The following is a 25,471-nucleotide window of genomic DNA, read 5'->3' on the forward strand; positions in this document are numbered from 1 at the left end:
TACTGAATAAATAAATTAATATGAGATGAAGCTTCTGAATTCTGTACTGGGTCCAGCTTCATTCTACACAGGTGCTTGTAATTTCCCAATTTATAGCTACTCTTTCACGAGATTGCAACAAAAAAATATATACGCAATTATACATATGTCTGAAATTACTGGCAGTAAATTGCATGGCATCAATTGCACAATATTCTAGGATCATTCATAGCTGAACACCTAAAATATACAACATAATGATAATATGTATTGAACAAAATTTGATCAGTATTAGAATGTGGTTGGTGTATGCTTTACTGATCTGGTAGCTATACTTATAATTGATCACTATTGAAATTATATTTGCACAAGGTCCACTGCTCTAATTCTGGGGTTTGCTTGAATCATTAGCAATCTTTGGTGGAACAAATGCAACTCCAGTACCTGAAGGTAACTTTGCAATGACTTGTTCGCTCAATGTATTGGGATGATCAAAAGCAGCAAACACTTGCTTTGATGGTGCAACAATGGCTGGTAGTGAAGGAGATGTAGTAACTGGCACAGAATTGTTTCTGCACAGTGTGACACTACATGTACAACTTGAGGTTGTTGGTATATGATCACTTCCACAAGCAACACACTTGCATATGGATTCTCCATAAAGAATATAACACTTATGACACTTCCATCCATAGCTGCTGAATATATCTTGAAAGGCAGTTGCTGTATTGGCATGCTGAAACTTCACCGTGAATATCTCTGCCCTTGCTTCCAGATCTGATAGGTCACCAAGTGTTAACCAAGTAAAAGATTTCTCATCTCGTGGGACCAGTCTCATACCCTTAACTAACATGTGATTACAACAAACTTTCAGCACTTGGTCTCTCCTCATTAATACCCTCACTCTACCTGTATTCTTATGCCTTAGTATCTTAATATTACCCACTCCTCTTTCTTTCCATTGATTCAAAGTTTCATCAAAACGATAAAGTCTGGCTCTGTTGGAAAATAATTCCACTTCATTTTCTTCACCGGAGCTCACTACAACATCAGATAGTTTCACAACCGGTTTAAACTCTGCTGTTGGCTCAAAGTTCTCTGGTGCATTGAAGCCCTGATTACTACTACTACTACTACTGCCTAAACCAGATTCTCCAACATTAACTCCTGCAAAATCTGCAAAATTAAAAGTATTTGTGTCAAAAGAGAATACCCCTACATTCAGCTCCCTCCTCAACTTCATCAGTTCTTGTTCAAACATCTCCTTCAATTGCTTCATACTCTCTTGTACTATCTGTACCCTCTCTTCAGCCTTCATTTTCATCTCATCCAGCTCCTTGCCTTTTTCATCAATTGTTTTCTTGAGATTCTTCATTGTGTTCTTGATATCAGCTAGTTCCTGTTCTTTAGCCTGTAGTTGTTCCTCTAAAGCAACTTTAGCTCTTTCCAGTTCCACGATGGCCTCCTTGTTACATTCAACATGTTGTCCTAATGCCTCCTTCATATGTCCCATCCTCTCCTCTTTCCTAACAACACTGTTACAACCCACTACTGCAAATGGACATTTCACTATTGGACACTCTCCTAAGTGTACACTCATCTCCTCCCTTCTCACATGTCCTACCTCACAATGGTTTGGACACTCTATTGGATATTTGAGACACTCTTGTTGATGACTACCATTGATCCACTGATAACTACCTGTACTGCCACAATATTCACACTTCACTTGACGCAGTTCACATTCTAACTTCAAGTGATCTTCAAGTAGTCTACGTTGGATCACCATACCACACTCATTACTACAACATATCTCAGTGAAGAGACATCCAGTACTGCTGGCTATAGAGTTCTTGGTCAGATGGTCCTCCACTGATCGTAGTTCTCCTACCCAGCTACACCCCTGGGACTTGTTGGGACAGAACACCTGAAGGTTGAGCACAAGTCGAGTAGTCTTCTTGTCTGGAAATGATTGAAAACTTTCTTCACGACAATAAGGACAGTTGCTGTGATCTATCACTTCAGATTTGAGGTAACAATCCAGGCAGCACTTACAGAAACTGTGCCCACAGCAGACACTTAAAATGGCATCACATGCAGGTAAGAGACATATCTTACACAATAGATCATCAGGAGGTGATTGGACAAAGTTACAATCATATCCTCCACCACCACAAGTCACTGATGTTGTCTGTACTTGCATAGGATCACCGCCACCAGTAGCCATCTTGTCAGGTCACCTAATATAATGTTACAATAATTATCATTTAGTACAGCAGTGACGAAGTCTGCCAAAGATTAATTATTGACAAGAAAGTAGCCTAATATATTTTATCCTTATGGTATTATTTGTTGGGTACAATCAAGTTCATGCAAAGTGACCTGAAATACTTCTGATTAGTTTCTACAGAATTTGGTATTTTATTAAATACTTACTGGCTGACTTAATCTACCTAACTATCCAATGCCTTTAGACGTCGTAATCCAATAACAGCTATATAATACTGTTGGCTTGATTATTCACAGTTAGACATAGGAACCTAGAAAATATCATTCAGGAAAAGGTATCAGGAATAATTGCATAGCTAATTGGATGATATGCCATATATAGTTAATTAAAATTATAAGTTACTTATAGTGTATATAAAATAAATTCTTTTGGAGACACCTTTCCAAGACTGCTACAATAAAAGATAAATAGAGCAATCAATTACCCTGACAATATAATAGATGCACATTTCTTCTCTTAAACAATTTTTACATTGTTTACTGTTATTTCCAAATGTAAATTTACTGGCACCTATATATAGTACATAGGTTCTCAGATCCATTGTTTTAGTAAAACATCCATATGTCACTGTACAAGTCAGGGGCAGAGAACAGTGCTCCACAGTAGGGGGCAATTCATGTGGGGTGGCTAAGTATATAAGTGTCTGAAGCATATTGTCATGCAAAGCATCCAATACCAGAGGGGTCTGGTGGCATATCCTTACAGAATGCTTTGAAATTGAATCTGGGAGCATTTTCACACAGCATAATTCATACACAAATACTGACTGTATTTATTCCGTCTATGTTATGGTGTTGGAACTAATAGTCCAAAAATTCTACCTAGGCTCAAGCAAAAATAGACCACAGCCCCAAATAGTGAATAACATTAGAGTCATTAATAGATTTGAGGTTCATTTTGTCTCGTTATAGGGAGTATTTTAAATTAGTTGTTCCAATACTGAATAAATACGGGGTTAGAATATGTAGTATTGCAACACTATTTTTGCTGTGTCAGTGGTAAACGTAGACTTGAATTTATGGCAATAACTATCATTAAGATACTGTATAAGCAGATACTCTAACATCAGTAAATGAAAGCACTTGAGATAGACTCATGCATTTGATTATAATATTATATAGGTACATCTGATAATGGAGACATTAAATAAATTGCTTAGCAGAATCAACTTATATGTTTCCGCTGCAGCATGTTTATTAAAGTAGTTAGGTGACTACTCTATTAGAGTATCTCAATCTCGTGCATTCCTAGCACTGATTGATGTAGTATTCCATTCTTTAGCATAAACCCTACTAAAACAAGGCTACGTAAGTTGGCTAATGAGAAAAAGAGGTACAATAGTTGCTGTGCTTTTGCAACTGAGCATTGGAAAGGTGAGGAAGCAATGTCTCTCTTGGGAGAAGGAGGGGGAGGCAGTCACCTAGGGGGCTCTCACCCCCCTATTTTCTCCACCCCTGGTAAGTCACTGTATAACATGAGACTGCTGCCCATGTGATTACAGCAGAACCTCTCTTAACAAAATCTCCAAATTAAGGACACAATAGAAAAACCTCCATACTAAGGACAAAAATTTTGGTCTCAACAGTTTAACTCAATACAATTTTACCTGTAAAAGAGGGAAATCTCTGTATTACAGCAAACTTAGCCAAATAATCAGGTTCCCAACTATTTTTACTGTACTGTAAATCATTGATTACATATTGTGTATTTAACAAAAATTCCGTAAACTTTATAAACGCTTTGTTCTTAGTGAAGAAAGGGCCTAATGGTAAAAACCTGGATCTATATTATCTTGTTCGATTACTAAAGAGGAGTTCAAAAATTGTTGTTCCGTTGCAGTATACCAATGGATACGTGAGTTGTGGACATTTTTTAATGGCACATTGAAGCAGTCGCATGCGATCCATTTTTCTTAACTGTTTTCATCTCTGCGTGCAGTGAAGAAAGATGATACAAGGAAAAACTTACCCAACAATTTTTAAGAGCAAAATATGGGCTGAGCATATATGCAGCAGCTGATAATGGCAATAGCTGCAATAATGTTGGCACTAGTGAAACCACCTAAGCTTGAAATTCTGTGCTGGTTCAGTCTCTTTTTTTTAATAACTGTTTTATGTACTATTATGAAAAGACAGTTTACAATGGCGAGTTTTACTATCACCTTTAAATTTTCAATAAACTAAGTGATTCATACAATATGCGATACCTATTGAAAGTTAGTCACACGAAAGAAGATACAATCATTTTTAAGGTACTGCCACTTCCCGTTAAAAGTATACAGTTTCTTGTGTGTTATGATATTTTCGCTTAATCCATAGCTTTGTGAATGCACCAGTCTTTGGCATGCTTTGTTACATTCATCAAATTTATACTTCACCAATTCGCCATGGTTGTGGTCACCAATCTGATTAAGAAGTTGAATTGATAAAACTCCTTTAACTGGCCAAGTGAGTTGATCATCGTGTTCACCTTTCATTAGAAATAGACCTACAGAGACATGACTACTGTTTCCTGTTAAACCATCAGGCTTAACCATCAGATGCATTTTGTAACCTTGTTTGCTGGTATAGAATGGCGGAGAATGCCAACTTTCCTGTCTACTTTTACGTTTTTCAAATTCAGTAAGTTTAATCACAAATGGTATTAATTGATTACCAGTACCAATGAGATGAGGTAGCAGTTTGGGGATATCATAGGATTGAAGATCTTGTTGAAGTTGTTCATTAATCTCCACCTGATGCTGTAGTTGCTGTTTAGTAACCTTCACTTCCTCCCTTAACTTCATCAGTTCTTGTTCAAACATCTCTTTCAGTTGCTTCATGTTTATTTCAAGCTCACATTTACTGTCTTCAGAATTTTTTCTCAGCTCCTTTTCTTTGTCATCAATAGATTTCTTAAGATTTTCTGTTGTGACCTTTACAACAGCCAGTTCCTGGTCTTTAGCTTTCAGTTTATCCTCTATGGCATCAATACTATTTCTCACTCTGTCTAGCTCTCTTTCTTTGTCATCAATGGCTTTCTGTAGAGCATTCTTAACAGTAGTAAGCTCCTGTTCTTTAGCCGATAATTGCTCCTTTAAGGTAGTTTTGGATCTTTCCAGTTCCACGATGGCCTCCTTGTTACATTCAACATGTTTTTCTACTGCCTCCTTCATATGTCCCATCCTCTCTTCTCTCCTAACAACAATGTCACAACCCACTACTGCAAATGGACATTTCACTATTGCTAGTGGACACTCCTCTAAGTGTACACTCATCTCCTCCCTTCTCACATGTCCTACCTCACAATGGTTTGGACACTCCATTGGATATTTGAGACACTCTTGTTGATGACTACCATTAATCCACTGATAACTACCCGTACTGTCACAATATTCACACTTCACTTGACGCAGTTCACATTCTAACTTCAAGTGATCTTCAAGTAGTCTACGTTGGATCACCACACCACACTCATTACTACAACATATCTCAGTGAACAGACATCCAATATTGCTGGCTGTAGAGTTCTTGTCCAAATGGTCCTCCACTGATCGTAGCTCTCCTACCCAGCTACATCCTTGGGACTTGTTGGGACAGAACACCTGAAGGTTGAGCACAAGTCGAGTAGTCTTCTTGTCTGGAAATGACTGAAAGTTCTCTTTACGGCAGTACAGACAACTGCTACAATCCATTGTGTTAGAGAGAAGATAACAATCCATGCAGCACTTACAGAAACTGTGCCCACAGCAGACACTCAAGGTGGCATCACGTGCAGGTAATTGACATATATTACACAACAGGTCGTCTGGAGGTGACTGGACAAAATCAAAATCATACCCTCCCTCTGACACCATCACTGATCTCACATCTTGTTTAGGTTTGCTCTTCATTTTTTCAGCTGCCATGTTATCTGGTCAATACATGAATGTTGACTTTAATGTTATCAATCAATTAATGCCTATGGGTGATAAAATATTCATCCATGTAACACTTTCACACCTCAGATCAAAGGAACCACCCGGGAAACATTTCGTATGTAGCCCAGCTAACCAGATTACATACGAAAAGTAGCAGGGCAGTGATTATTTAGACGTTGATGCCGAAATCGATTGTGGGGATTGATTAATGCTCATGTGATTAGGATGCACTATTTGGATTTTGCCATGAAAACCACTCAGACGGAGGCGGAGAGCATTTTGTTATCCTTACCATCCTATGAGTTGAAAAAGGTTGGGCTTAGGTGAGAACTAGTGCTATAGCTTATTCACCAATTGCTTCTGCACATTTTTGAATATGGACACACCCCAATCACGAAGCTACCACTCTGCATGGAGTAACCACTCTACAAGCAAGCTTACCTATCTAGGCCTTTAGTAAACTCTGTACTTTTTCCATAAACAATTCAATAGCACTGATTAAAACATTAAACTCACGTAATCGAAATTCTCCATGATATCTCTAGGATATGTCCGTTCATCGTAACCGAACGTAACCAGAACGTACTAGCTGTTGACCCATAATCAAAAAAAATTTAGGTATGCATATATACTACATCCAGTGGCTGCACTCGTGTTGGCTTGGGTGATTGATCACCCTATACAAGCTATCAGCCTGATAAGTGTTACATGTTAGCTGTAACACGGGGCATTCGGGCTTTGCCTGATATGTATGCCTGACTGCCCGAGGGCAGAGGGCATACATATCAGGCAAAGCCCTCATACCCGTGTTACAACTATTACATGTACACCATTAGTGTACAACATTTTGTGTATACTTGGACTGCTGAAAGCATTTACGCTATAATGGTGGGCCATACATATATACAAACCTTACAACTTTCATACGTAATGCTTTCACATGTCAAATCAAAGGAGCTGCCCGGGCGACATTCACAATGTAGCCCAGTTGGCGACTTGCCCCAGGCTACATTTGAATATAGCCCGGGCTACAACTAGATTATATAAATGTTAAGCTCATCGCGGGGATTGATTAATAGTCACATGATTAGTATGCACGACTTGGATTTGGCCACTCAGAAGGAAAATGTTTTGTTATCCTCACTACCCTACGAGTTGAAAAATGTTGAGCTACTAGTGCAACAGCAAGTGTTTGCACGTTTTCGAATATGGACAACACCCCCATTATTGATAACACAAAATTACCACTCTTCAAGAAATAACTACAAGCAAGCCTACCCATCCAGGTCTTTAGTAAACTCCATAATTATGCCACTATGATCACAAGAGGAAAACATACCAAGGCATAATTTTTTTAATTTTACAGGCACATTTAAATGACACTACAAATGAAGTTGAAGTGCTTATACTATACCAGGGAGCCCCACTTGTAACAACTGGTTTTGCTACAGAAACAGAACACAGTGACTACAATCCTTAATAATCCATCATATGGGGCACCTCTACAAGAGGGCTCATTTGAGATCAGCAGAAAGATTGCGACACTCTAATAGAGCAGTTACCCTAATACAACAGTCATGCAAGATACGTATTCAATAAAGTTACATGTGCAACTTTAACACAAGGTAAACAAACTTCAGCACCCATATACCAAATTTAAGAATAACGTCACGTCCACAGGTTATGTAAACCACCTATGAATAACTTGATCATTGGTCTATATGTAGGTTAACCATCGTAGCTCAAACCTTTTTTGTTGTAAAAAGAAATGGCAGTGGCAGTGACAGCTACAGATTTGCAAGGAGAAAACCAACCTGGTGTAAAATCGTGGAAAACTACTTTAATATGAAAAACTAAATTGTACAGCAGTCATTTATAGCTAGTATTAGTATACTGTAGCTAGCTATACCGTAGCTATCATTCATCAAAATAACAGTATTGTCATCAATAGCAGGGCCATGAAGCCTGACTGCTTGCATTGTGAAGCAATTTAAGCGAATGATGTAACTAGACATAATGCAGAAAATCCACATACATAATTATGTGAGGAACACGTGAATGCACCATTGAAAAATTAATCTTTTGATTGTATGGAAGAACAAGCAAGATTGTAAGGGCACACAACAAGTGCGACAGTTTAGAACAGTTGATTCACTGTCTGATAAGTGATCCATCAGTAGTAGTGTTGTGGTTGTGATGATCAGAAGAGACTTGAGTCACGCAATGTCAACTAACTCATCATTATAACTTATTATTATTAAGGCTTTACAGCACAAGTGCTGAACTGGTTTGAAAATTTACTGTGAATGCAGCCAATTATGATATTTAACACACTGTAGTCCACAGTAAGCCAACCACCATAATGATAATTTTTAAGCTAATTTTTATGACCATGGGTGGATCCAGATTTTCTTTAAAAAGGGGGGTTTACAGAACTATAATTAGATATGATAAACTGAAAGATACATTGCTGATTTCTTCATGGTGCCATTTAAAAAAAAAATTCCATACGTAAATTGTCATGGTCCAAATTTCGGAGGAAGACAATTAAATTTTGAAGGAAACATTTGAGTATCAGCCATACAGAGTCACATGATGTGATGAGTTTTGCATACTTCACAAAGAAAGGTGGGATGATACAATTGGTTTAACACCACCCTGTGAACACAAGTAAGCCTCAGTACATATGACAGTTATACTGTGGTGATGGTCAAAGACGATGACAAGGTCACAAGGCCCAGTCCCAGAACTAACTCATTGGTGTATTTTAGAATTTTAAAGTGTTACGACATGTACAGATACTGATCCTAGGTAGTTCTCTACTGATATGTGTCAAGGCTGTGTTATTAATATTTCAAGAAATCACTAAAATACTCCCGCACTCTCCATCAGAAACCATTGTAGTCTTTAGACTTCTTAACTACTGCTACAGGCTACAGTCTTTTTTCATGAAAGTACAACTAGTGGTTTTACTGAACTATTAATAGTGGGCAATTCAAGATGATGTTGATGCAGAGAGTTATGGTAACTGCCACCTTCCTCTCACTTTGAAGAGTAGGAGCAGTGCCTCCTCACTTATCCTATGCCCAGAAGCTAAACCACAGTAACTATTGTAATTTCTTTTACTCAGTAGCCAAACTTACATGTATTTCAGTAGGATTCATGCTACAAGTTATGCAACAATGGAATACAAGTATTTGGAGTGCAAGTGATTGAGATACTTCAATAGACCAATCATCTAATTACTCGAATAGAAGTGGAAACATGAATGTTGCATCTGCCACTTCAAAGCAAAGAATAGCACCAGACATAAACTTAATTTTATATATGAGTGCACACCCAACTATGTTATTATCATACAGTACGATAGTACTGTATAGTAGGGACCACAAAGGAGTAGGCGTGGCCCACGAAAGCGCACCCAAAAATCAGCCTCGATTTCCCCTGACGACGATGAGGCAGGTACAACTAAGCCCGAACAAGCTTTTAGATCAACCCAAAATGCTTTTAGCAAGTTACTACGGAATTCAAAAAAATATTTATTTAATGGAATTTTCTACTGATTGACTGACTGCCTGACTGATGCCTTCAGAAAAACATAACTCGATAATGGCTAAGGCTACAGGATTGATTTTTTCACTGTTCGGCGTCGTTTCGGCCCGACGGGTGCCTTTTGGCATACCGCAGTATGTACAATGCATTCTTCATGGACTTACCAGTGTCCTCCTTTGTGTCCCATTCATCTTTGCTGACAGTGAAAAGTGTCGATTTGGTGGTAGTAAGTGATGGCTTCCCTTTCGTAACAGAAATCATCCGTATATTTCATAGTGGCTATTTTGATTGCAGAGGTGCTTTTCGAACAGCTCTTGATTCATACTGCTGTGTAACGGGTTGAACATAGCTGACAACAAAGCGTAACGGATGCTTCACTTCTCAGATGATAATTGATATAACTGGGGTGCATGGCACCATTTCTTTCTTTCGGTATGCATGGATTGCAGAGGTGCTTTTCGAACAGTTATTGATTCGAAATGCTGTGTAATGGGTTGAACATAGCTGACAATGGATACTTCACTTTTCAGACAATAATTGATATAGCTGGGACGCGCGGCACCATTTCAGATGCGGTATGAATGGGTTCACCAGTCATAATAATTATTTACAAAAAAAGTTAACAAACAAGTACACAAAAAAATTTGGAATTTTCAACTAGAGTAGGGACCATAGCACATCGATAAAAAGTACTGAAACAAGCTGGAGTAGTGCACGATATTAAATCACAGTAAAACAATAAGAAGTGTTGTATCCCTACTGTGCATTTCCATTATGGTATCTTGAGCACAGTAGGGATATAACACTTCTTATTGTTTTACTGTGATTTAATATCGTTCACTACTCCAGCTTGTTTCAGTACTTTTTATCAATGTGATATGGTCCCTACTCTAGTTAAAAATCTTTGTGTACTTGTTGTGAAGAGAGGTTGCCAATATACTTTGCTTCAACCCGTTCCACAGCGTATAAACATCAATAAAAGAAGTGCCTTTGCATTCAATTCAGAAACATGATGGTCAGAACAGGGAAGCCATTAAATGCTACCACAATTTGACAAACACTTTGCAGTTTGCACTATCAGCAAATAAATGGGACACAAAGGAGGACAAAGTTAAGTCCATGATACATGCACTGCATGTGCTGTGTGTGGTATGCTATCAGGCTGAAGCCACATCCAACAGTGAAACCATAGCCATTATTGACTGGGTTATGCTTGTCTGAAGGCATTAGTAAGTTGGTCAGTCCGCAGAAAAGTCTACTGGATAAATGTGTATATAGCAGCCTATTGGAAGCATCCAATAATGCCAAGGTGCCGCGTGAAGATATTGTGAGGCTGGTTTCTGTTCAATATTTCTTGTGAGAACGTGCAAACTCCATACTACACATGACCTCACACTATACACAAGCTGGCTCAGTAGTTGATATTTTAAATAACAAACTGAACATTTGTTTATGGAAATAAAGCATGCATGTGATATTTCATATTCATTGGAGTAACTACAAAATGTCTGGAGTCACTTTATTAACTGCTGACCAGAACTAAGAGCAATGTTAATTAACAATTGGAAAAAGTTTTCCAGCAAAGGGACTTGGGAAGAATATTGAAGTCAGCCATCTGTCATAGTGAAAATCAGTTAGTTCTAATAGTCGTGTGTGGTCAGACTGCTTCTTTGTCATTGGGTAGCAAGAATAAGGGTCTGGAACAGTTCGAATCCCACACTCATCTTGACACTACCCAGATAATTTGGTTGGACCGAAGAAACATGAAGCGTATTCAAATAGTAGCTGCTTGTATCTTCAGCCACAAGCACACATTTACAAACCAAATAAAACTGCCTTGGAGTCTACCGTCGATTGAATGGGTATAAATCGTTTAGTGATAGAGAGATAAGCAGTCTTTCTGCTATTAAGCACATGGGGCTATAAATACTGTGACATAAGCTCATGACGTGTCAAGAAGATTGCAGGATTTGAACTGTTCCAGAACTTACCTAAAGAGAAAAAAAAAACAGCTGAGACTATAGTTCTTGTTGTGATAGTACAGTACGTAGGTTTATAGCATATTTGAACTACATAATAAACACCAGTGTGTAGGCCCAGCTAGTTATACGCACACACATTACAGTTTTTGCCTTAGGCCATTTCAACTAAATCTCATTTCTCAAGCCCGACCAACCCCTAATATTTATGCTAATCATGTGATCACCATGAAAAGTTGCGAGTAAGGCTATCACAAAGTGAGGAACACCAAATATTGCTGGCTACTAACAAATATCACAGGAATCATAATGTAGCTCAGCTACTGTTTGACACATAGATTGCTTTGTAGCTAGCAGAAATTACTGTTTTACTGACCTACCAACCCTGAACTTATAAGCTGAGTTTGGCTCAAAAAACCATAAGATTTAGTTGAAGTGGCCTAAGGGCTGATCACAGGATTGCATTATTTTCCAACACTGTCAATCGGGAACACCTCAGATGTCCCACTCAAAAATGCCCTCCAGAAAATCCTAGCTACTCCCCTGAAGTAAGGATAGGCTTCATACAATAGTAATCATCCAACTTTAGTCAGTGTATGTGACTCGAAACAATATCAAAGTTGAAAATTTGCCATCTACCGAAAAGCTCTATTCGCTCAATGTTTCAACAAACAGCTAAAGTTGCAGTCTCTTGTTCATACAGGATTTTCAGTGCCAGATTGTCAACATCGTACACTAGGGCAACGACTCTTCGTCCAATTCCCTTGAATTACCCAAGAATCATTCATATGCACCAGCGTTGAAACCGGGTCACTACTGCTGACCCGGATGACCCACTGACCCGGATTAATTAAAGTCGAGGCATGCGATAAGAGCTATGTTTCGACTAGTCTTGAGCGAGCGAGACTGCATTTTGAGCGTTCGATTCGTGTTGAGTAAACAGGGGCAGATCCAGACTTTTAGAATTGCAACTTCAGCCTAGCTATAGGTTGAAGACCAAAAAAAAAAGAAAAGAAAAGAAAAAAAAAAAGGTCATCACCTACTAACAATAGCTACCCCTCACCATAGATACCCTCAGTTTCGTGCTACATACTGCACTTACTAATAAATGGGCGTGGCTGAGCGTATGTTTGTAATGCAATAAGTGGGCGTGGCTCACAAAAGAGCTACGCAATAGCATTTATAAGTTTCCACGTCGTCAAACGAACAATTTTGTTTCTCACGTGATCCAATCCGGGTCAGATCCGGATAATTTGTAAACCAGGTCAGACCCGGATGACCCGGAGAAAATGTGACCCAGTTGACCCGACCCGGTTTCAACGCTGATATGCACGATATTCTAGACCGTACTTTTTAATTAGGCTAATTAGTTAGGGTGAATTTCCTTAGTCTTGGTAATGGGTGAATCCCACAATACATTGCAAATTGGGAAAAATGATGGACTGGTGGCAGAACTGTGAAATGGCCCAAGTATCCACTGCAGATATGGCCATGAAAATAAGGGTGGAGTGTTCCTTAAAGGTATGTGAGTAATTAGCTGACCATACTTTGTGGGTACCACTACGTAATGTTCAAAGTACACAAAAATGACTGTGATTTTGCACCATTTTATGTATTTTGGGGACGTGGCCTTTTCAATATAAATTATGTGTTCAATGTATTGATTGTGTTCAAATAGTTTCAATATGAAAATGTATTTTTTGGTACCCCTGAGTCTAGACCCCCTTGTATCTATGTAGTTAGACTATATATGTTGTCTAAAAAACTGATGTTATCATTTTCATTTTCTTGGTCACGTAACACAATGATTATAATGTTGGTATATACACGCCTCGGTACACGTCTACATCTACGTACTACACTTCAATGAACATACCTTTTCACCGAGATGATACCATGCAAGGGCAGGTGATAGGACGACTAGTCTACAGGGTAAGTCTGGCTCGAAGTCTGGGCGGGTCTGGAATACTGTAAAACAATAAACATCACGTGGTTTCCTGGTTTGCATGCACGTGAGTACTATTGTGGCCTCGAGTGTCGGTGACAGAGCTAGCTGAGTCTCGCCGAGAGTGAAACTAGCGTGTATCGTGTCATTCTCTTGATGAATTTGTAATCAAGGTACATTCAATAAAATGTGCATGTCATTGTGCGCACAAATATTGTATTTGAAGGGCGTAGCCGGGATGTTGTGTTAAGGCCACTCCAAATGAGATTGTAGTTTCCCGTCCTCCGCCCGCATCACGTCTGGGCACCCGCATTCCATGTCATCATTGTCATTGTTTTTCCAAAACCACTTCCTGTGCTGCTTTCTGGAAACTTCTCATGGAGCCTTTTATTTTGCATGCTAAAAAGCACAATGAAACCTAAAAATGAACCGTTCTGGTAGTTGCTAGCTTGCAAAGAAGCCATTTTCATGACCTTGAAATCCTCTAAAGATCGAGATACTCTATTAGAGCAATCACACCTTTAATAATGAATAATGATAATAAGCCTCCCACCCGCACCGAATAATGAAAATATCAGGACGGGAAACTAGTCTCATTTGGAGTGGCCTAATGCACCTATCAATGTAATCCCCGACTACCACTAATACGGGCTGAGGTGGGGATTTGCATCACTGGAAATTACAATTCCCCACCTGCTGGGGAAGACTGGCGATGCAAACCCCGACCAATTCTCGACTTACAAACCCCGACCAATTCTCGACTTGCAAACCCCGGGAATACTGGGGCTATAGGCGGGGGTAGTGTGGCATTGGTCTAGCGATGAGTTAATTCGAGTGGATTCTAGTATGAATGTAGTAGCTAGCACCTGAGATACTCCTTCCTAAACTGAAAGCACACACTTGCTTCCTGAGTGAATTTCTTTAGTACGGACAAATCCCCACTATGTTGGGGAAATTTAGCAATCAATTGTCCCACCATCCCCGACCTTTCCCCACCCTCATGATCAGCCCGTGTAAATCCTCGAGTGAAGTGGTGTTGACACAAATTGTATCCTCGGGCAGAATGTCAATGCAGTTTAGATCTAATTTCTAACACCTCCAAGCCATTTGCTGGTAAAGCTTTCTTCTGAGCCCGGAGTTCTGAGCAGTTCAAGGAGCAGGCTTGAAAACTGGCATGCCATCTACTGAGCCAGGAAAAGGGTTGAAACTGAGTCGGAGAGCGTAAGTGCTACTAAAATATATTATCCAAATGTTTTGTTCATAGTGTGCTGAGTGACGTTTATCATAAAAAAATGTTGCAAAACAATAGGAAGAGGGTTAATTCCTATTCATTGATAATCAATGTTGATCAAGACTCCTCTAAAGTATAAAAAGCATGTGTAGCATGCTCCTTTTAGGGGGGTTGGAAATAAACTGATTGTAAAAATATTGGATCTGGAGGCAGTTTACATATTATTTACGTGTAGTGTAAGTGCATGACCTATTATCGAATGGTAGCTACTTATTATCGAACATTAAAATCACGTAACATATTTGGAAGTTTACAATATTATTCCACATACTAGTAAGGTGTTTATATGGAGAATTCCAATAGTGTAGCCTATTCTTAATGAGCTTTCCATCCTTTAGAGTTTATGTGTGGACATCACAGCAGTCTTGATACTCATCACCACCAATGAAGAAAATGAACACAGGAATCGCTGTGAAAAAAACTACAACTCGAGCATGACTTTGGTGGCGAATTGGCCGACTGTTTATCATTTTTCCGAGTGAAAGATGTATCCATGAAGACTGTACAGAAGGGGTTGTTGTAAACAAGGATGATAAGACTGTGTTATTGTTCGTAGTGTGCTGATTTTTTACTGTAAGCATTTAACACTAAACGATTTGCCATTGTAACTCACAAGTGCATACTTGTATCAAAACTATACTTCAGTTACAGTATCACGGTACTTAAGTTAACATGTTGATATAATAATTAAGAGTGTATAGATTGTGCTGAGATCACCAGTGTAGAAAAGGTACAAAACGTTTGATAATTGATCAATGGAAATTATTGGGCGTTCGATAATAGGTACCGGTGTTTAATAATTCGTATTATACGGAATGCAGAAATCTGCTCATAACATGGACAGACACTAATCGGATACTATTGCTCAAACTTACGTGAAATATTCTACGAGAAAGGTGCTACCTCCTGGTGAAAATTCGAGGTTTATACTGCTTTCCTGGAGATATTTATGAAGTAAGGTATAAACCTCGTTTGATAATCGGTCACTTACACTATCTTTCTTATAGGAATTTAGTGTATTACATAGCTAGTTAAAAAACACTCGGATTAAATTTATAGAAAATTATAATAGTAAATGTAACATAATAACTATGTCACTTGAATATTGGTTTGGTTTCCATCAATCTTCTATGCTTTTTGAGAAATTCTTCTTTACTTCTCTAGTTGAACGTACATATTGAGTGGACTCAGTAAAGCCAAGCCAGTGAGTCTGTCTTGGGAACGAAGGAAAGTCTTTATTCTACGTAAAGCACTGAATGCACTTTCAGCCTCACAGGATGTAACAGGTAGGACTATAGCATGTATCAGCATTTTTCTGATATATACTAGCAAACTGGCATCATGCTTTATTAGGTGGCTCAGAACAGTTTCCATATGGCTTCACCATGAAATTTACAGGGCCTAAAACAAGCAAGCTATCACCACGAAGCGTCTTGTACTAACAGGAATGTATGAAGCATTTTGTTCACTACCCTTTACAACAAACAGGAACTCTCCGGGATGCGTGTAGCGCAAGTTATAAATTTAGCCCTTCAGAGTGAACCCTTCCCTTGCACTTGGCGCTATGGGGTTGGACTTGCTATAAGACACTATTTGTCAAGTGAAAAGTTTGTGAATCTTTTGTAGGGTTTTATGAATTAGATCAAGGAACAACTGGGGTAGCCATAGCTAAAACAATGAATGCAATTACAGATTGTGAGTTAGATCCCAACCGCAGGCTCATGATGGTGCGAGTAACATGTCAGGACAATACAAAGGTTGTGCAGCTATTTTGCAGAAAAAGTATCCACAAGCAATTTATTCCCACTGCTGTTCTCATGTATTGAATTTAGCTATTGTAAATCCTTGTAGTTGTGTTGCTGTACAAAACCTCTTTGCAGTAATGGGTAAAGTATACAGATTTTTTGATAACCACCCAAAATTCCAGGATCTCCTAAACACATTCTTTGAAGCAAAGTTAAAGTCATTGTGTAAAACATGATGGCTTCAACGTATTGATGCATTTCACATTTTTATGGATATATTTGACAGCATCATGAAATCACTCGATCATGTAACTAGTAATCCTTCATATTGGTCTCCAGAATCCATAGTAGATGCTGTGTCATTATCCAAAGCTATTCTCAGTTTTGAATTCATCATCACTCTCCGCACTGTGGAGTGGTACATGTCATTCACTGAGAGCTTGACACAATCTCTGCAGGCTAGATCATTGGATTTACTTCAAGTTGTCAAGCATGTTTCTGTATAGCAGGTCTTGTCAGATGCTCACTCAAACATTGACGAACAGTTTTATTTGTTATTTCTAAATGCTGCTAAATGTTCAATAAAGTATGATGTTGCTGTAAGTACACCAAGAAAGAGTCCAAGGCAAATTGCTCATGAAAACCACCCTGCAGACAGCACAGAATATTTTTGTAGGTCATTGGCAATCCCTTTTCTTGACCACTTAAAAAAATCGAACACAGGTTTGCAAACCACTCAATTAGGGCAATTAGATGTTTGGGAATAATTCCTTCCTATTTTGAGTCAAGTGAAAAGGCTAACGATGATGAAATGCTTGAATTTTTTAAGAATGATATGACTTTTGACTCGACTGTTAAAGCTGAGCTTAACGAGATCACAACGCACTCTTATTACAAGCCTCGATACAAAAATGAACTAGTCGCCGGTTTTTCAAGATACGACTGTCAACTTTTGGATGGCCAAGCAGTAATAAATAAGCTGCAATTGTGCAGAAGCCGATTTTTAATACTTGCTTCTGCCTGGTAGTGGCAAAGTTTTAAAAAAACCTGTTTCAAATTTTTGTGTGACATGGGTACAATTAACACGTGAACTAAAGACCTGATAAGAAAAGTAGCTCCACACAATGGTAGATAATCAGGTACATACCGGATTGAGAATGACTGTTCTTGATTACTACAGTCAGTACATTCGAGAAGACCTTTCCTTTGCATCTTTAAAATGAGCTATGTGCAAATCTTAATAATTTCATTTTGTGTGCCTGCGCTTGTATATTGAGCATTTTTTGCACTTGCAGATAGATGCTTTTGAAGTAATTCATCATTGGCAGGCATTTGAATCATCATGTCTCTGAAATGCAATATTTTGCTTGCCGTCAATGATGGCATCAAGTCTTTTGCAGTTCATATCATACAGTTCTCGTCTCTGTGCATTAAATGACAAATCAATACGTAGTATTCTGTATACCGTTATAGGTTTCTTCAAGCTTTTCGTAGCCAGAGTAGACTTGGCATGCATTGATGAAGTAGTATGAGTTCTCAACTTTTCACTTAACTTTGTCCATTTTGAAAATGGCTTTTGCACAAAGTTACTGATTTGGATATTGGGCAAATGAAATAAACAACATGGAAGGCAAAAACATCCATCTAGTGCAATGCAATATCCTAATCAGTAGGTACTGTTCCAAGTAGTGGTATTGAAAAGCACGGCTTTGTCATATTCTAGTTTAGTGGGAAACTTATAAGGCCTGAACTTTGTAAAATTTAATATTAGATCCAACTTTTGTTCTTCAGAGGTGTTTGGTCCTATCACTGCTAGAATTTGGTAATCTCTATTTGACTGTTCAGTTTCTGTTGAGTCTATTCTGCTTTGGGGAGCTGCTGAAATAACTTGATCTGGAGGTTCTGAGTCAACAAGCAGAATAAAATCAAGCTCACCACACAATCTTGGACTAGAAATCACTGAGGTTGGTGGTCCATCAGAACAACGGTTATTTTCAAGCTGGCATTCATCGCTGAAAATCAAATAAATAAATATTTAGTTAGCTACAAGTAAACTAATACAGAGGTATACAAAGCTTGTCAGCCAATGGAATTTATTATTGCACTTCAGATGGTTACCAGTTATGTAGAACACTGACCATCATAATACACACCATTTTAGTTAGCTACCACATGCTATTTTATTCTAGCTAGCTTATATACAGTATAGTTCACTAACTAGAATAGCTACCTGTAGCTAGCTATAATAACTTAGCTATTACATTACCAGTTTAATGCATTGAATTAACTTTTAATAGCTGCAGCTTATATTATATTATGCATTACCTCTTTGAAGAGTTAACTGTTGAGAACGTTTTGCCATCCTAATAAATAAAACGTGTTTATTCAAAATAATGCACACTGGCATGCCACAAAAACACAGATTCATGACTGAGGTTACATAGCTACTGCTACTGAAATGGAAGTGACATGCAACTACAGTGGAGAGCAGGTGACACTCTAATAATAGTATTAGAGGTGTACCGATATGGGTTTTTGGCATGTACCGATATCCGATATTGATGCAACCAAAGAAGCCGATAACCGATAGTCGATCCGATATTTGCATTAATATTTTAAGTACACGAAAATGTACAATTACCTACCCTATGTACAACATGTGCATGTATTCATTGCTATACTGTACCTGTGGTGGTATACAGCTTGAGTTTCTGTTGTGCAATCCAGACAATTAGGCACCCACAAATATTTTTATGTATACTCCCATGAAGCCTAAAACGGATATTTCTGCATTACTCCGCATTCTAATGGCTTGTGAGGAAGCTGATACAGCAAGTTTCCTTGGTTATCCTGTGACCCTTCTTTTGTTACAAAGGTACTCTATAACTGCTTCATTTGTAAAGACTGAACACTAGAATCGCGTGCATTTATATGGCTTCTCGTAGCGTAGCGCTTGTTGCAGAGTGAACAATAAGCCACTGGCACTAATGAACCACATGAATAACGTAGAAAACCAATGTACAATCTGTTTATGTACAAACCATTGCTACTGTATAAATATCGGTAGCGATATCGGTCCTCCTGCTGTTCTGTACCGATACGGATATTGGTAAAAAATGCCATATCGGTGGCCGATATTGTAGCCGATCCGATTATCGGTACACCTCTAAATAGTATAGTAAGATATCTGGAAACTTGAACCTTTGTATACGGGTACCAAAATTTAGGGGTTTCTGGAACCAAAGTCCATATGCCCCTGGTTTATTGCATACAAAGAGCTGGGGCAATTGTGCACTAAGGTGATATATCAATATCGCCTTAACTGAAGGGTTCTCGAAAAAAAAAGTGTAGGCTTGCATAAAACTCAATCTAACTATCCAGTAAACCCCATACAACCCCACTATTTGCTAGTTATGTATTGCGACTATTGAGGCTCACATGAAATGCCAAGTAAAACTATGCAATGATTTTATGAGGTGCTTAAAATCTGTCTGCCCTCCTCTGGGGAAGTATTGTGCAAGGTAACATTTTGTTATGATAACATTTATGAATTTGTAAAAGGGCATCGATATGTAAATGAACTGTACATAATCAATACTCATTTCCATTACTACTGCATGCCAAAAGCCTCTGGATTCTAATTCCCCATACTAACATGGCAATTTTGTCGATTATGACATCAAATTTAGTCATACCATGATTGTGTACTGGCAACTTGCAATCATGCCCACTTGTCAGAAGTTTGGGTTGCTGTAACTATCTGTAGTGGAGCCACACCCACTTAATTTTGTGTTTTTAAAATACTGCTTGTGGCAACTCATTCACCATTTCCTCTTGCAGATCATACTTCCTACAAGCACTATAATGAAAATTAGGGATTAAATGTCCACTAGTATATCTGCAGGTGTTCCTTGTCTCCCTACTTTTTCTATGATTCCTAATTGAACTTAAAATTCCTAATTTTTCCTTATACTTGTGTGTTTACTTTTTTTGTAACATTATTATGACTAGTGAACTCATGCTTACTGCATCAAAAGAAAGAATGGTGCCAGAGGTACTGGTTTGAACATGTGCTTCAACTATCAATTACTGACTCGAAAGTGAAGTGGCCATTATGTTTTGCTTTCAGCTATGTTACAGTGCTATGAACGAAAAACAGTAGGAGAAGCACCTCTGCTATCAATCCAGTCACCACAAAAAATATGAACAATTCGCATGCTCCAACTATCAATTACTGAAGTGGCCTAGGAAGTGGCCATTACGCTTTGCTTTCAGCCTGTTTCAAATGAAGAACAGTAGCCTCTGCAATCAATTCAGTCACCATGGAAAATACAGATGATTCCCATTTACAAATGTAGGGAAGCTATTGCACTAACACGAATCAACACCTTGGACTGTCAGAAAAAAGAAATGGGACACAAAGGAGGACAAAGGTACTGTAAATCCATGATGCGTGTATTGTACATACCGTGGTATGCCAAATGGCACGTCTCTGGACGAAGCGACATTGAGCAGTGAAAAAATCAAGCCTGTAGCCTTAGCCGTTATCGAGTTACATTTGCAGGCAGGCAGGCAGGCAGGCAGGCAGGCAGGCAGGCAGGCAGGCAGGCAGGCAGGCAGGCAGGCAGGCAGGCAGGCAGGCAGGCAGGCAGGCAGGCAGGCAGGCAGGCAGGCAGGCAGGCAGGCAGGCAGGCAGGCAGGCAGGCAGGCAGGCAGGCAGGCAGGCAGGCAGGCAGGCAGGCAGGCAGGCAGGCAGGCAGCCAGGCAGGCAGCCAGGCAGGCAGCCAGGCAGGCAGGCAGCCAGGCAGCCAGTCAGTCAGTAAAAAATTCCATTTTATATTTTGTAACCATCTATTGGAAGTATTTAGGGTCATTTTTGGGCTTGTTTATAGGTTTAGGTTATACCTAATTAATACTTCCAAGGTGCCAGGGTGGTATTGTGAAATTGGTTTTTTGGTGATATTTTTGGCCAGAAAAACCCAACCTTCATGATCCCTAATATACAGTACAACCGTACTGTATGAAATGAAATAAATACAGGGCTAACTAGCAGAGCTCAGGATTTACAGACAATATCATGCCCAAATTTGTACTGTTATTATGTCAAAATCTAACTCTTGATGCATGCCTCTGTTTTAAGTGAACCAGGTCAGATCCGAGCTTACTGTTGAGTTAGCCTGAGCTAGTACTGACCACGTTTCAACCCTGCTTCTGAGGATGAACCAATCCATAATCCTTAAACTTAGTTCTCTCTCCTCTTGAAGGTCAACAGTATGTCCAGTATTCCAATAAATTTTAGAGATCACTTGCCCTTCTTCATATCTGTAAAAACATTCATGTAAGCATCAACTTTTTAGCTGCTTATGTAAACCACTGTTGCATACACGTACATAATGTGATTGTCAAGTAGCTGGTGCCTTGTAATTATATGTATGCATAGTTTAGTTGAATTTGGACCAATTTTGTGCATAGTTCATGATTTCCATCAGACTTCACATGCACGAATAATTATGTGATATGTACACCTCACATTTGGTTTTTCACTGTAATTTACTGTTACAGTGATTTGATGTTCATAAATAATCTACTGTAGGAATGCCAGTATTATTTATCAAAGTTAATCTAAGTATGAAATTTTCGGTATGTTATTAAAACTTCTGGCATTAAGGTGTGATGTGGTTGTTAATGTATGCTGATACTGTAGCAATTTCGTGGCTGTCATCTTTGATTACACAACTGTTTACCTTCAAGTTTGCTTCCTTAAAGAAACTCTTACTATAATTTTGATTCTTTAGCATATGCAATCAAAAGTGGTCTATGTCTACAATATATTTAGGGCTTACATATACTTGCTTCCTTGTGTATGTACAGGAACCAAAGTAATGTAATTTGCCATGCATCCCATGATATCCGGATGAAAGAAAAACTTTAACGGTGGAAATTTATTCATGATTGAGCACCTTACTTACCTAATTTATGCAAAATTTCCCGATATGTATGCACCTTCAAAATCCAACCTTAATTCATTGGCATAAATTCATAGAGTATTGATCTTGAGAAATCAAATCATCTCTGGAGTGTAGATTTTCCTACAGTGCTAAGATAGTTCATGGCCAAATTTGGGTAGTAAATTCCCTAGCAATATATTTAAAACTCCACATTTTTTGTACTTGTTTATTTTTTTTCCTTCTAACTTTGCAAAACCACCCATACCTACAAGCTAGTTTTATCAATGTGCTATATGGTCTCTACTCTAGTTGAAAAATTCAATTTTTTGTGTACTGGTTTGTTAACCTTTTTGTAAAATAAAATTAATATGACTGGCGAACCCACACATACCGCATCAAAAGAAAGAAATGGCACCATGCAACCCCAGCTATTAATTATCGTATGAAAAGTAAAGTATCCGTTACGCTTTGTTGTCAGCTATGTTCAACCCATTATACAGTATTATAAATCATAAACTGTTTGAAAAGTACCTCTGAAATCACAGTAGCCACTATGAGAAATACGGACGATTTCCATTACGAAGGGAAGCCATCACGTGCTACTGCCAAAACAACACCTTTTGCTGTAAGCAAAGATGCATGGGACACAAAGGAGGACACTGGTAAGTCCATGAAGAATGCATTGTACATACTGTGGTATGCCAAAAGACACGTGTCCAGCTGAAACAATGTTGAACAGTGAAAAAATCAAGTCTGTAGCCTTAGCCGTTATCAAATTACACTTGTCTGAAGGCATCAGTCAGTCAGTCAGTCAGTCAGTCAGTCAATCAGTCAGTCAGTCAGTCAGTCAGTCAGTCAGTCAGTCAGTGCCAAGTAGACAATTAAGTTTACCTGCATATTTTACATTCAATGTAGCAATCAGTTGCCCAAATAGCTATGTGCTAAAATGAAAAAAAAAAAAAACTGAGTCCAGTAGTCCAGTCTACCAGTCCAGTCCACTAGTCCAGTCCAGTGATTGTATACAACCGTGAACGAGTGATAAAAGTGGCTAAGTGCTAAAGGGTTTTGGCATATAGGTGTGGAGGTTCCCCTCTGCTTATCTTATAGTGCATAGATAGCCTACACTTGTTATGCAACATCTTGCTTTAAACTTTTTCCAATTTTAACAGATGAGTGGGCACAACAGACAGACACATGCACATGCTAACAGACACATGTTTTGTCTAACCAATTTCAAGAAACTAAGCAGGGAACACAAGAAGATTTTAAATGTTTTTTAATTTATGCATAGATTATTTAAAATATTTATAATTTGTTTGTGCATAAATACCTGATAAACTTATTACATTAGGTGACCTGACATGATGGCTGAAGAACTGCAAAGAGCTAAGAATTTAGAAGAACAGGAGCTAACTGATATCAGAGACACTGCTATAAATGCTAATGACACCAAAGGAAGGAAAATGGACGAAGTGAAAGAGAATGTTGATGTTTTGAAAGAACAAATGAAAGCTAAAGAACTGGAACTAGCTAACATGAAGGAAACAACTGAGAGTCTCAAGAAAGCTGTTGATGATAAAGGAAGAGAGCTGAAAGAGATGAGAAAGAATGCTGAAGAGAGGGATCAGGTGGTACAGGAGAGTATGAAGCAAATGAAGGAGATGTTTGAACAAGAACTGATGAAGTTAAGGGAAGAAGTGAAAATGACTAAACAACAACTACAACATCAGGTGGAGATCAATGAACAGCTCCAACAAGACCTTCTTAACCACGGTATTCCAATACTATTACCTCATCTTATTGATACTAGTAGTCAAGTATTACCAGCTGTAGTTAAGGTCACTGAGTTTGAGAAATGTAAGAGGAATAACAAATACTGGCAGTCTCCAGCATTTTACACTAATACAGAAGGATATAAAATGTGTTTAAAGATTACACCTAATGGTGTTAGTGCAGGGAGTGGTACTCATGTGTCAGTAGATGTATATCTGATGAGCGGTGAGCACGATGATCAACTCACTTGGCCAGCTAAAGGAATTTTAACCATACAAATTCTTAACCAGATCAGTGACAGCCATCATGGTGAACTGGTGAAGTATAGATTTGTTGGTGTTAATGCATGTCAAGTAAAGGAGCAAGAGGTGTCTGCATTTGGTGTGTACAGTGACAAGTTCATATCTCACAAGAACCTATATGTAGTAGATGGAAGGTACCAGTATTTTAAGAACAACTGTGTTTTCTTTCGAGTAGCTGACTTTCAACAAGATCTGTAAGCTTTTACCTTGTGTTGTAACCTTGAAATTGTATACAATTATATATGCATTGTGATGAAATTTTTTAATATGAAAATGTTGTCTATATATGATGTAATTCAAATAAATTAAATAAGAAGCATTTTCATCATTAGTATGCAGAAGTTCATAACCTAATTACAGTTGCATGACTGCAGATTGGTAGTGCAGTTTGGATATCATTGTGCATACATGTGCATTTTGAAACATCTTTTTTTCCCTTTATTTAGTTATTAATCACCTATTAATGTAATGGTGTAATTGTAATACAGATTAATTGTCATAATGAGGCATGTGCCCCGGGAACATCTATGGTTTTTGTATGTATACTGATCAATTCAGATCAACAGAGACTACGTACTATGCTATTGATAGAAAGTGTCAATATCTTTAAAATGCCCACATTTTCTTTCTGGTAGCTTACTTTCATTGAGGTGTATATATAGATAATAGATTATATAATCAACCCTTCAGTGAGTAGTGACGCTCTGAGATGGATATGTACTTTTCTTGTGATTTAAACCAGTTAGAATATTACTATTTATTGCGCAAG

At 38.4% G+C, this 25,471-nt stretch overlaps 2 protein-coding genes across 3 annotated transcripts; one reads left to right on the forward strand and one right to left on the reverse strand.

The window, feature by feature from the left end:
* Positions 1 to 112: 112 nt before the first annotated feature.
* Positions 113 to 13,730, reverse strand: LOC136240496 (TNF receptor-associated factor 3-like). Of its 2 annotated transcripts, none has more exons than XM_066031483.1 (2): positions 13,575 to 13,730; positions 113 to 2,219 (listed from the first exon to the last, which is right to left on the reverse strand). In XM_066031483.1, the coding sequence occupies exon 2, from the start codon at positions 2,204 to 2,206 to the stop codon at positions 362 to 364; it is 1,845 nt and encodes a 614-aa protein (XP_065887555.1). In that variant the 5' UTR covers positions 2,207 to 2,219; positions 13,575 to 13,730; the 3' UTR covers positions 113 to 361. The 2 variants fall into 2 exon arrangements, with proteins under 2 accessions (XP_065887555.1, XP_065887556.1); XM_066031484.1 differs by lacking the exon at positions 113 to 2,219 and adding an exon at positions 4,356 to 6,208 and having other exon boundaries at positions 13,575 to 13,716.
* LOC136240497 (TNF receptor-associated factor 3-like) lies at positions 13,685 to 24,992 on the forward strand. The gene is made up of 2 exons (XM_066031485.1): positions 13,685 to 13,816; positions 23,979 to 24,992. Exon 2 carries the CDS (start codon positions 23,989 to 23,991, stop codon positions 24,898 to 24,900), a length of 912 nt encoding a protein of 303 aa, XP_065887557.1. The 5' UTR covers positions 13,685 to 13,816; positions 23,979 to 23,988; the 3' UTR covers positions 24,901 to 24,992.
* The last annotated feature ends 479 nt before the right edge of the window (positions 24,993 to 25,471 follow it).

This window comes from Dysidea avara, chromosome 12 (genome assembly GCF_963678975.1).
Source record: "Dysidea avara chromosome 12, odDysAvar1.4, whole genome shotgun sequence".
Classification (NCBI taxonomy): Eukaryota; Metazoa; Porifera; class Demospongiae; order Dictyoceratida; family Dysideidae; genus Dysidea; species Dysidea avara.

What these genes read in the sequence shown, in the direction of transcription:
- LOC136240497 (XM_066031485.1), top strand. Translation starts at nt 23,989, where the DNA reads ATGATGGCTGAAGAACTGCAAAGAGCTAAGAATTTAGAAGAACAGGAG.
- LOC136240496 (XM_066031483.1), bottom strand. Translation starts at nt 2,206, where the DNA reads ATGGCTACTGGTGGCGGTGATCCTATGCAAGTACAGACAACATCAGTG.